Source organism: Eublepharis macularius, chromosome 6, assembly GCF_028583425.1.
Source record: "Eublepharis macularius isolate TG4126 chromosome 6, MPM_Emac_v1.0, whole genome shotgun sequence".
Taxonomy (NCBI): domain Eukaryota; kingdom Metazoa; phylum Chordata; class Lepidosauria; order Squamata; family Eublepharidae; genus Eublepharis; species Eublepharis macularius.
The window spans coordinates 120,379,619-120,391,001 of record NC_072795.1 but is presented as its reverse complement, the minus strand read 5'-3'; the positions used below and the strand labels follow the sequence as shown (position 1 = coordinate 120,391,001).

Genomic DNA, 11,383 nt, shown 5'->3' with positions numbered 1-11,383 from the left:
GAGGCGGGGCGGACGGGACCGTCCTGGGCGGCGGAACTACGGTTCCCAGGAAGCCGCGCGCAGCCGCCGCCGCCGCCTGCTCCCCGCCTCACAGGCGCCCAGAGGCCCGGCCATGGAGAGCCCGGCGGCCGCCTTCACGCTGGCCTACGTGGTGCTGGCCGTGTGCTTCGTCTTCCCGCCCGACGAGTTCCACTCGGCCGGCCTGACGGTGCAGAGCCTGCTGGGCGGCTGGCTGGGCAGCGAGGACGCGGCCTTCGTCCAGTACCACCTGCGGCGGGGCACCGGCACCCTCCTGGCGCACGCCCTCCTTCCCCTCGGTGAGCGGGCTGCGGAGCGCGGCAGGGCCAAGAGAGCTCCGGCGGAGAGAACCGGCCTCACGCAGTGCCTGGGCGGCCCTTACGGCGCTTCAGGAGCAGCATTAGCATGGGAGGCAGTGTTGTGGAGTGGTTAGAGTGTCGGACCATTTCCCCACAACGCCATGGCAGCTGGCTGGGCCAGTCTCACACCCTCTCAGCCACCCCTACCCCACAAGGTTGTTGTGAGGATAAATGGAGGCGGGGAGAATGATGTAAACCACTTTGGGCCCCCATTGGGGAAAAAGGCAGGGTCTAAGTGAAGTAAATACGTAAAGAAAATAATTAGTGCCCTGGCTACCCATATCAGCTGATGTGTTGCTTTGCAAGCTTAAGTTCTGTACAATATATTTAGTCCAAAACATAGCCTAAGCAATTCTTATAGAAAACTACAGTATAGAATGGTAAGCCCAGGGCTTTTTTTTCTGGGAAAGGAGGTGGCGGAACTCTCAAGAGGGAAATGAGGAAGAAACACATGGGATTCTTTGAAATCATATTATTGTCAAGCACTATTACCGAGTATTTTCAAGAGGTGCCGGAACTCCGTTCCCCCTGAAAAAAAGCCCTGGGTAAGCCTTAAATGGGACAAACCAACCCAAACATTTGGTTGTCCCTCAGGGAATTAGTTCATGTCCACTTTAGGACACATGCCGATCTGGAAAAAGCCCTTTGAAAAGGGATGTTCTTGCAAGCCTTATGAAAGGCAGTCGGCATTAGCGTCTTATGGACCACTTCATCATGCTTTGGTGCATGCTGCAGTGCATGAGCCACAGTTGCAAAAGCTGGGAATGGACAGAGGCAGGATGGGCCATGCAAGGTGGGGGAACAATAAACAGGACTGCAGTTAGTGCATGACTTGGTAACAGGTGAGGGCCCCAGTTAAGGTGCTGGACGTCTGCAACATCACATAGGTAATTCTTGTCCACCCGTGTTAATGTTTAAATTTCTGTCATGGAAAGAAGGTTGTAATCTTACACTGAGGCATGATGCTGGCAGGCAAGAATAACCCACTTGTATGATCTTGTCTCGCTTAAAACACACTGCTGGCTGGCCCCCTTTAGTATACCAATGCAATGTCTGCCTAGGCTGTGGAGTTCTGATGTGCTGAAGCTGTGATTTAAATGAGACACTGGGTGCATTTAAATGAGATACTGTGTGCATAAGTGGTTGGGGCATGGGTTACGTCTTGCCTGCCAGCATTGCAATTAAATTAGGTCGGAAGATGTGCTTGAGGAGAAGCAGGTTGGTGGTGGAGAAGGGGGAAGACTAAAAAACCTGAATGCTTTTAAGGACATAGCACAGTTTGAGAGTGTGAGATGGGCAGAGGGAAGAAGTAGTATGTGAACTAAAGGCAGGCAAGACTGTTTCTATGCACCTGAATCTACACAAATATGCATTATAGGATTTGCCTTCTCTTCTGAAAGTACCTTTCCTCCCCTTCCAGGCTACTATGTCGGCATGTGCTTTGCAGCACCTGAGAAACAGCTCTGCAGTTTTTACCAGGCCCCAGACAGTTGGCGCATCTTCTTCATGTTGGCTGTCGTTGCTCCAACCGTTGCTGGACTCCTGGTATATTACTGGTCACAAAATGATTGGAATAACCATCCCTTAGTCCGGATGATCTCTTTGTATGCACTTCCACAGTCAGGTTGGAGAGCGGTCGCTTCTTCCATCAACACAGAGTTCAGGAGGATTGACAAGTTTGCTACTGGGGCCCCAGGAGCACGAGTGATTGTGACGGATACCTGGATCATGAAAGTGACCACGTACTCTTTACATGTTGCCCAACAGCAGGACATCCATCTCACGGTGGTAGATTCTAGACAGCACGAACTCTTACCAGACTCAAACATGCCTGCTCAGTTCCTCACAATTCGTGTTGCCAGCATTAATCCCCACGTGAAATCTTTTGATATCCGGTAAAATAGGTCAACTTTTTAATTCATCAAGTTTATCTATCAAGGAGAGTGGGGTTTTCCTCATCTACATGTCCTTTATTTTATTGCAAAACCTTCTACAGGGGTATAATTAGTTTTTTTAAAAAAAACTTACTGGCTTAAGTGGTGAGTAATGTTTATTAAATATAGGGAATTGCTGCATTGTTTGATCATAAAAGCCACAATGTTCCCAGTGCTGATGCTTTTGAGACATGGGCAAAAAGGTGGAACCAGAGGAGAGGCGCAGGTGTTGTAATTTCTTACATGGGGTCAGCTTGGAAGAGAGCACTTAGCAGAGGAAATTGGCTTTCGTTTTACTAGCAGTTCATCAATCCAGACTGGTCTTGGGAAGCCACTTTTTAACGACTTTTCATGGAGCTGATTAGAGTTTCCCTCCCATGTGAATTTTTCATGAGAAGCAGGCGTTTCCCTACCACTGGGGTGAGCTCAGCCTGCAAGTCACATACAGCCCGTGAGGGTGGCCAGCAACCCAGCTGGCGCTCATAATTTGCTCTCTTCCCAGTTGACAGAGGTGGCATTGTGAAACCTGCTCTCTCCCCCTGGAAATGTACACTCTGCGTGCAGCAGACGTTTCCCAGGTGTGTGGAGAGGATCAGGCCCATTGCCTCCCAAATGTTTCCAAACACCGGCAGAGAGGTAGTGTTCAGACCCCCTCCCCAGAAGGTCACATGGGCCATAATGGAGCCAAGTAACATCTTGGGGCAGCCTCATTAGTTCCAGTGAAGGTCCCCAATGGCCTCTGCCATGAGTTTGAGTTATGCTGTGGCACAGTGGAAGAGTCTCTGTTTGGCACACAGAAGGTCCCAGGTTCCATTCCTGGCATCTCCGGTTAAAAAAAAATAGGTAGGAGGTGATATGAAACCTGAGACCCTGGAGTGCTGCTTCCAGTCTGCGTAGACATTACTGACCTTGATGGACCAATGGTCTGATTTGGTATAAAGCAGCTTCGGGTATGCTCTAGTGCAATGGGTGATTTCCTTCTTTCCCTTTCTCCTTGTGACTGGTAGTGGGTAAGGATAGTCTTCCTTTTTTCTTCTTGTTTGCCGCCTCTCTGGCTCCCTTTTTTTGTGGGTTCTATGCAGTATAGGAAAGCAGTGTTTTAGACAGCCAAAAATCTTTATGCTGCCTAGTGAGAAGAATCAAATGTCATTTCTCCTAAGAAGCAAGAGGGCAGATTGGCCATTTGATCTGGAACAATTGATCAGTTGGTCAGATACTGCCAAATATTGGTCAGGTATTTTTAAAGAATGTTATTGGAATAACAAACATGGAATTTTATTCACCAGCGGTTTGATATTTATACTGTTTTGTAATGAAATGGTGCAGTTAATTTTTAAAACTGGCTATGGTGATAAACGGTATTGGGTAAGGGTTTTGTAGATGTGAACAAAATCCACAACCAATTTTAATCTGTCATAGTAAAAATAAATAGGAGCCTTATCATGTGTTGAAGATTAACAGTTTTTTACTCTAGCATAGTGTTTTTGTGAACTAGAGCCTGCTTGTTTAGCTGCAACAGAAGTTTATGCTAGAATAAAAATGTGTTAAGTCTTTTAAGGTATTGCAAGACTCTTGTTTATAATTGTTCGGTGAACAGGTTTTTTTTTCCTTTGGCTTTTATCCCGTAATGCTAGAGTCACCCTTGCATTAAAAAACAAAATAGAAAGCAAGTAACCAGAGTTATTTTAAAAAGTAATCTTAAAAGGTAGATGTGCTAGGTAGGCAGGCAGGAAAGCAGCAGGCCAGATCTGTCCAGAGATGGCTGCCGTTGCAACAGGTTGCCACCCAGTAAGAAGAGCTTATTGCTGCTAGGACTGATCCTGACTGGAGGCAAGCAGCCCTCCTGCCTGCCTTTGCAAACAAAACAGGCAATAAAAAGGAAACAGGAAATAAAAAGGCAAGCTGTCAGCTGCACAAGCAACTTTCTCGGCTTCCTGGAATAATTTCCAGTATTTGACCAGTGTACCAATCATAAGGGTCCATGGGCCCTGCTTAAGAGGAAGCAACCCAGTTTAAGAATACCCTTGAAAGATACAGGTTACCTTATGTAATTTTTGTAACCTATTTTGTTCAAGGAGCAATATCAAATAAAATATTAATATAGAGTGTTGATAGAAAGGAGTTCTTCTGAGGTGAGAGTGGCCCTCTAGTCTCTCAGGGAAAATTGCACTTTTTTTTCCCTCGTAAGGAATACACCAGCTCTTTAACTCCCTCTAGTGGACCAAGGGTTACATTATTATATTTTGTAATCCATTTACTGACTTGTAATCTGTTTTGGAGAGAAGATGGCACGATATAGCCCAAGCTCATCAGATATTGGAAGCTAAACAGGGTCAGTACTTGGATGGGCGACCAAGGAAGACTCTGCAGAGCAAGGCACTGGCAAACCACCTCTGCTTCTCACTTGCCTTGACAGCCCCATGCCGGGATTGCCATAAGTTGATTGCAACTTGACAACAGAGGGGTGGTTTTGCAGATATGAGGATCAAAAGACATGAAGTGCCTTGTATGTGATAGTACATTGAATTGAACTCAGTAATTGATGGGCAGCCAATGGAGTGGCAGCAGAATGGGTGCGACACACATACTCTCAGTGTAGCTTCTAATAGTAACCAAACGATGGCATTCTGTATCAAATGGAGTTTGATACAGAATGCCATAATTAGTGGCAGGCCCATTACATTAGTCCAGTCTTGTTACCTTGGGATGAATCCAGGTGGCCTAACAGTATATTCATATGCAGAATTGCTCCAGTTTTAAGTCCACTGAAGTGATTGGGCTTAAACTGGAGTAACTGCAGAGGTTTGCATTGTAGGTGAGTCCCCCCCCCCCAGTTTCTTATTGGTAGTGTTTGCAGCCTCACTAGCTGCACTTTCCAAAGGGCAGTTTTTAATCTGGAAGTTCTGTTCTTGCTTTGGGTGTGAACTGGTTGTTTACCAGGCACTGGATAACATCATGGCCCTTGCCAAGGCAAATAAGGCAGAGGGAATGGTCAGTTTGAGCCTTTTTTCCTCTCCATTTTTAAAATGGCTTTTTGATACATAATAGTAAGAAAAGAAGGAGAACAGGTTCTCTCTGCCATTGTTTTATTTGGGGTGGGGGAGTGAAACCCTAAAGTTCTTCTTCTTGCAGTGGCAAAGTGAGAACTGAGGGAAAGAGGTGTGCCCCTTCTCCCTCGCATGTCTCAAGGGCAGGAAGAGTGTTGATGGAAGACAGGCGCTTGTACTGTGACAAGCTCTGGAGCCTTCCATGTTTGGCCTGTGTGTATGCAGGTCTCGTATCAGACTGCAGAAGACTACAACCGTGAAAATGTTTATTCATTATTCCCATATATAGAGAAGTGCCCAAGATCTGTACAGCACCTTTACTCATAATTAAATTAGAGAAATACGTATCTGTTTATAGTTGTACAAGAGGCTAGTACATCATTCTGATAAATGTTGTCCTCAGCTTGAATTCAACCGAATATGGGGAGCTGAGAGAGAAGCTCCACGCACCCATCCGTAATGCTGCAAATGTGGTGATCCATCAGAGCCTCAGTGACTTGTTTCTGGAAACCTTTACCACCATGGTGGAGATGAACCAGACGTACGCTGTTCCTAGCAACCAGGTAGGACTCGTCAAACTGGTACATATTTTTGTCAAACCAGTACATATGGCTGGTATATACTTTCATATTCACACTGAGTACCCTGCAGTTTAATGTACATTTAAATAGAAAAAATGCTGCTTGTGTTTATGCAGTGAATATGGATAGATTATTTAGTTAATAAGGAGATTGTGACGGTAGTGGGATTATTAAATTCAGAGAAGGCTTATGTATAATTATTTGTCTGCTTTCATGAGAGCTTATAAATTGCCCCAGATGTGAAAGCCCCAGTGAAAAAACTTTTCTGGAATTCTTTTTACAGTTTATCGAATGGAAAAATTTCAGACGTGCTTGAAAAGCTCATGAAATATTTTCTTTTTTTGATTGAACGAAATGGTTTTTAAGATGTCTTATGCACCACGTATTATTATTATTATTATTATTATTATTATTATTATTATTATTATTATTATTATATTTCAATTTATATACCGCCCATCCCCAGGGGCTCTGGGCGGTGAACAGTTAAAATCGATAAAAACAAGAACTAAAATCAATATACAAACAATAAAACAAACTAACAAATTGCAGTGGTGGGGAGAACCCTCCCCCACCCCAAAGGTGGGAGGCCGACATGGCACTGCCCCCTTCAATCACCGAACGCCTGGTGGAAGAGCTCTGTCTTACAGGCCCAGCGGAACGATAATATGTCCCGCTGGGCCCGGGTTTCCATTGACAGAGCATTCCACCAGGCTGGGGCCAGGACTGAAAAGGCCCTGGCCCTGGTTGAAGCGAGGCAGGCTTCCTTAGGGCCGGGGACCACAAGTAAATATTTATTTGCTGATCGAAGCGATCTCTGGGGAACATACAGGGAGAGGCGGTCCCGAATGTATAAAACATTTTATGTGAAAAAAATAATCGTTCCTGCTGTAGACGTTAAGGCCCATGGAAAAAAGGAAATGAGATGGAGGGCACCTTGGTTTTTCATTTTGTGGAGGACTTTTTTCAATATTTCTGACAGAAAAAACTGGAAAATCTGGGGAAGCACTGAAAAAAAACTCCAGTGAATTATTTTCTCTTTTAGAATGATGGAAATGCTTCTTCAGGCAATGTTTTTAACACTCAAAATGTATGGCCTGAAAAAATCGGAGAACTTTTCAGTTTTTCCAATTGAAAAATTAGGAAATTCAAGAAGCACTGGAAAAAAGCCCTATAAAATATTTTCTCTTTTAGAAGGATTAAAATCCTTTCAAAGAAAAAGTTTGTCTCATTCAATTTTTTTGGGTGAAAAAATCTGATAACTTTTTCAGTTATTCCACCAAAAAAATTTCTATGGTTTTTCCTTTTTGGAATGAGCGAAAAAACAGGTTTTACTCAAAATGTGTAGTGTGAATTTTTTACATAAGATAATCTACAGCATTAGAGAGTGATAATTCCCATGTATACTGTAGACGTACACATAAAATGTTTAAATATAACTTCAGCAACAATATGCTATAATGTGTTTAATGATAACACATTATTAAAATGTTCAGCATTTTCAGTGTCACAATGTTTGGCTTAATATCCAAACATGCTGGCAATCTTATCTATTGTGACTATGAGTTTCTGTCCAAGTAATAGACTTTCTTTTGTTTGCTACAGAGAATTTTCTGCCTATATCTCTTATTCCCCCCCCCCCTCATCTTGAGAGCTACATGTGCTATGGTTGGCATAGACTGCAGCATTTTGCAACCCCTTCTCAAGTATTAAGCACACATGCAATTTTTCTTATACAAGACAAGGATATTTTATATTTCTGAATTCCATAAATATAGCAAAGAGTAAAATTTTATGTGCTAGCTAAATTATAAATGATGCATTTTATTTATTATTTTATTTTTACTTCATTTATATTCCACCTTTCTCAATGAGACTTAAGGCGGATTTAAACTTTTAATAAACAATGCACTAAGACCAGGATTACAGAATTGTAAGGCAGTGCAAACAACACAAAAATAACACTAAAACAAAGGGAAAAAAACTGTTCAGGCATGATATGCCATAATGCAGAAAGTCGGATCCAAAGGTATAATACAGTGTAGTAAAAAGAAGGCAGTACATAAAATAAACATTACAATAAGCTACAATCCTCTTCCTTATAATAATTAATATCTATTCAGCCATGAAGCTGACCCTGGGCCAGTTGTAACCTAACGTCACAGGATTATTCTGTGATGATAAAATGGAGGTGGGAATAACCATATCCTGGTACATCACCATGAACTCCTTGTAGGAAGGAGAGACAGAAATTTGATAAGTAGTAAGTTCATTGATGCCAAAGACAATTGGCTTCTTTAGGCTGTATCCTCCTTGGCACAGTGAGTTTTTCCTTACAAAGCACCATGTACAGTGATGGCATTGGATAAATACTTGAACAGGTATTTATGAGATGACGTGTTTTCCTCTCTCTTTCTCTGTAGGAGCTGGAGCCATGTATTGGGTGTATGCAGATTAATGCAAACGTCAAGCTTCTGAAGAACTGTCAAGAGCCTCATGAAGGAGAGTGCCAACAGTGCTACTGTCGTCCCATGTGGTGCGTGACTTGTATGGGCAAATGGTTTGCCAGTCGGCAGGATCAGCAGCACCCGGAAACCTGGCTATCGAGTCATGTGCCTTGCCCAACTTGCAGAGCCAAATTCTGCATTTTAGATGTTTGTGTTATACGATGAACGAATCCTGGGATGCTCTCACCGTTTAAATCCGGAATGTACTTTATAGCTGGATGAACCTATTGGTTATTTTTGTGTGTGCAGTTCACTGCTGTGTTCATATCTTTTCTTACACTGAAACCCACTTTAATTGCTGTAACCAAAACAACAGCTTCCTCCACCCCTATCCTCTATACCTTTGTGTTCCTCCCAGTGCTGTTAAATTTAAATGACATTGTAGAATCATGTCTGACCTCTGCTAAAGCAGTATATCAGCTAGGCATCTGTTGACATTCTTTAAAAACAAATCAACAGAAGGCTAACTTTAATTTATAAACAATCAAATATGGTATAACATAGGGTACAAATCAGTGATCTGAAATATGCTTTTGTACAACTGTAAATCAGTATTAATCTTTATGGGATCTTGGCCTTCTGCCTTTCTTGATCTTTACAGCTTTAACTTCATTAAAGAAGACATACAGTTCTGTTTCAGAATTAAGGAATTCAACTGCCGTGTCTCTGAAATGTCTGCAAGAAAGTTTCCCCTCTTTGGTTCACCTGATTTGTTTCCTCATAAATGAGGTGTTCCTAAAGAAGCTTAATAATCCCAAACTAGTTTGCTGTGGTTCATTTGTCTTCTTCACTTTATTGTTATGCAAACTGGTATAATGAGTCACAGTGACCTGGTATGAGTTTTCTTTTCTCTGGAATTGACATTCCAAAGGTTTTGACAGATAGAGCAGTTTGGTACGATAGGCAAATTTCAGTATTTTGCCAGCAGTGTTTTAAACTTCATTTAAAATAAGTGTAATATTATTTCAAATAACATAAGCATACAAACTTGTAGCATACATCCAAAAGGCGCATACACACACACGTGCACACACGCACGCACACACACACTGTTTCTTATGTATACTGGCATTAACTACCATTAAAATATTTTATAACGCCTTTCTATTAAGAGTCAAGCATTTAACTTTTAGAAATTAAGCACTGGGAAAAACAACTCCTTCTATTATAGTTTTCCTCACAGAAAAAACATGAAGGATTGTGAGGAAAAACAATTTGGCCAAAGATTTTTTAAAATTTTTAATTTAACTTCATTTATAATAATGATAGTAACTGCACTTATATACCGCTCTTCTAGACAGATTAGTGCCTCACCCAGAGCTGTGAACAAGTTAGTGTTGTCCCCACAATGCAGCTGGGGAGCAGGGGCTGAGAGGAGTGGCTTTCCCAAGGCCACTTACTGAGCTCATGGCAATAGTGGGATTGGTGCTGATTCATAGCCAAACCACTTTAACCACTGTGCTACAGCAGCTCTGTCTTGTTCCCCAGTGGGGATCCAAAGAGTCTCAATTTTACCCTCACAACAACCCTATGAGGTAGGTTAGGCTGAGAGTGTGCAATGGCTCCATATCACCCAACAAGCTTCAATAGCAGTGTAGGAATTTGAATCTGGGTCTCTAGATCCTAGTCCAACACTCTAACCACTACACCAGGCTGGCCAAAGAAAATTAAGGAATAGAAGTCCTCAAGTAGCGTTTGGTTAGGTCTGCCCTTCAAAACAGAATGCAGTAGTGCATTAATGAAAAGTCGAAAAGAGTCCAGTAGCACCTTTAAGACTAACCAACTTTACTGTAGCATAAGCTTTCGAGAATCACAGTTCTCTTCGTCTGAAAGCTTATGCTACAGTAAAGTTGGTTAGTCTTAAAGGTGCTACTTGACTCTTCGATTTTGCTACTACAGACTAACACGGCTAACTCATCTGGATTAATGAAAAATGTTAATCTAGCACTCTTGTGTCCACCGACACGTTAACTACAACAGAGCAAAGTTTTGAGCTACCCAGAAATCTTAATCCAGGAACAATGAAGGCCAAACCATATGTGACAGCATTCTCATGTTTGACACAGACAATGATGCCATATTAAAACCTAAAATGGGCAATGTAAAAATGGCACCAGGGCCTTACTCTAATTAGGCTCACAGAGCAGTGGCATGAGGCGCTTTTGTTTGCCCCCTCCACTATGCCATTTCAACTGCTAAGACAACCATGCTCTCCATGGGGGGACGAGCCCCTTGTCCTACTGTGCTGCTGGCCTGAGCAGGATCAGGCATTCTCAATTTGCCCATTTTAGGCTTTAAAATGGCAGCAGCGCTGGCACCATGTCAAACACGAGAAACACTGTTATTGTCTAGTTTGGCCCTAATTTTAGTACAAATCAACTTCCCTGTTAAGTGTCCTTATAATTGCAGCTTGAAAATTAAAACATGTTAAGGGCAGCATGGTATGAGCAGGAAACGGCAACCAGTGCAAATCAAAACTCTTCAATTTTATTTGTGTATAGTGTTTCGATTCAGCCTTACCTGGTCTATGAGTGGTAAATCCAGTGAAGTCTCACATTGCACTTTGAATATTCATCCAAAGATTGTGTGCTGTTTATCCAGTTGCTTTAAAAAAAAACAGATTTCAGTTTGGAGCTGTAAAAATAAAACTCTGTTACCTGTTCTAAATAGATTCTGAAGACGAGTTCTTGTTTCAATAATTGTTATGATAGGAATGGTGGAAATGTGACTTTCCTTGCTGGGAATATCTGTTAAACCAAGAGGCCCCTGGAAAACACCCGGTAACTGGCTGCTGCCATTCATCTCCTGAGAACATCCAGACTGACGTGTTGAGAAAAAAGGCCCTTCCAGCACCAATACTAGAACAATACTGAACTAACAGAGTGGAACCCTGGAAAATACCTTATAGTAACTATGTCACACCCATGCAACCTGGCA

General features: G+C 42.5%; 1 protein-coding gene across 1 annotated transcript; it reads left to right on the top strand.

Annotated features, from left to right (window-relative positions):
* The first annotated feature begins 85 nt into the window (after positions 1-85).
* On the top strand, positions 86-11,115 carry TMEM129 (transmembrane protein 129, E3 ubiquitin ligase). The gene is made up of 4 exons (XM_054982103.1): positions 86-317; positions 1,798-2,272; positions 5,762-5,921; positions 8,363-11,115. The coding sequence occupies exons 1-4, from the start codon at positions 113-115 to the stop codon at positions 8,609-8,611; spliced, it is 1,089 nt and encodes a 362-aa protein (XP_054838078.1). The 5' UTR covers positions 86-112; the 3' UTR covers positions 8,612-11,115.
* Positions 11,116-11,383: the final 268 nt, after the last annotated feature.

Excerpts from the sequence above, each read along its gene's own strand:
- TMEM129 (XM_054982103.1), top strand. The coding sequence starts at position 113 with ATGGAGAGCCCGGCGGCCGCCTTCACGCTGGCCTACGTGGTGCTGGCC. Across the intron at positions 318-1,797 it reads GCACGCCCTCCTTCCCCTCG|GCTACTATGTCGGCATGTGC; the intron begins GTGAGCGGGCTG and ends CTCCCCTTCCAG. Across the intron at positions 5,922-8,362 it reads ACGCTGTTCCTAGCAACCAG|GAGCTGGAGCCATGTATTGG; the intron begins GTAGGACTCGTC and ends CTTTCTCTGTAG.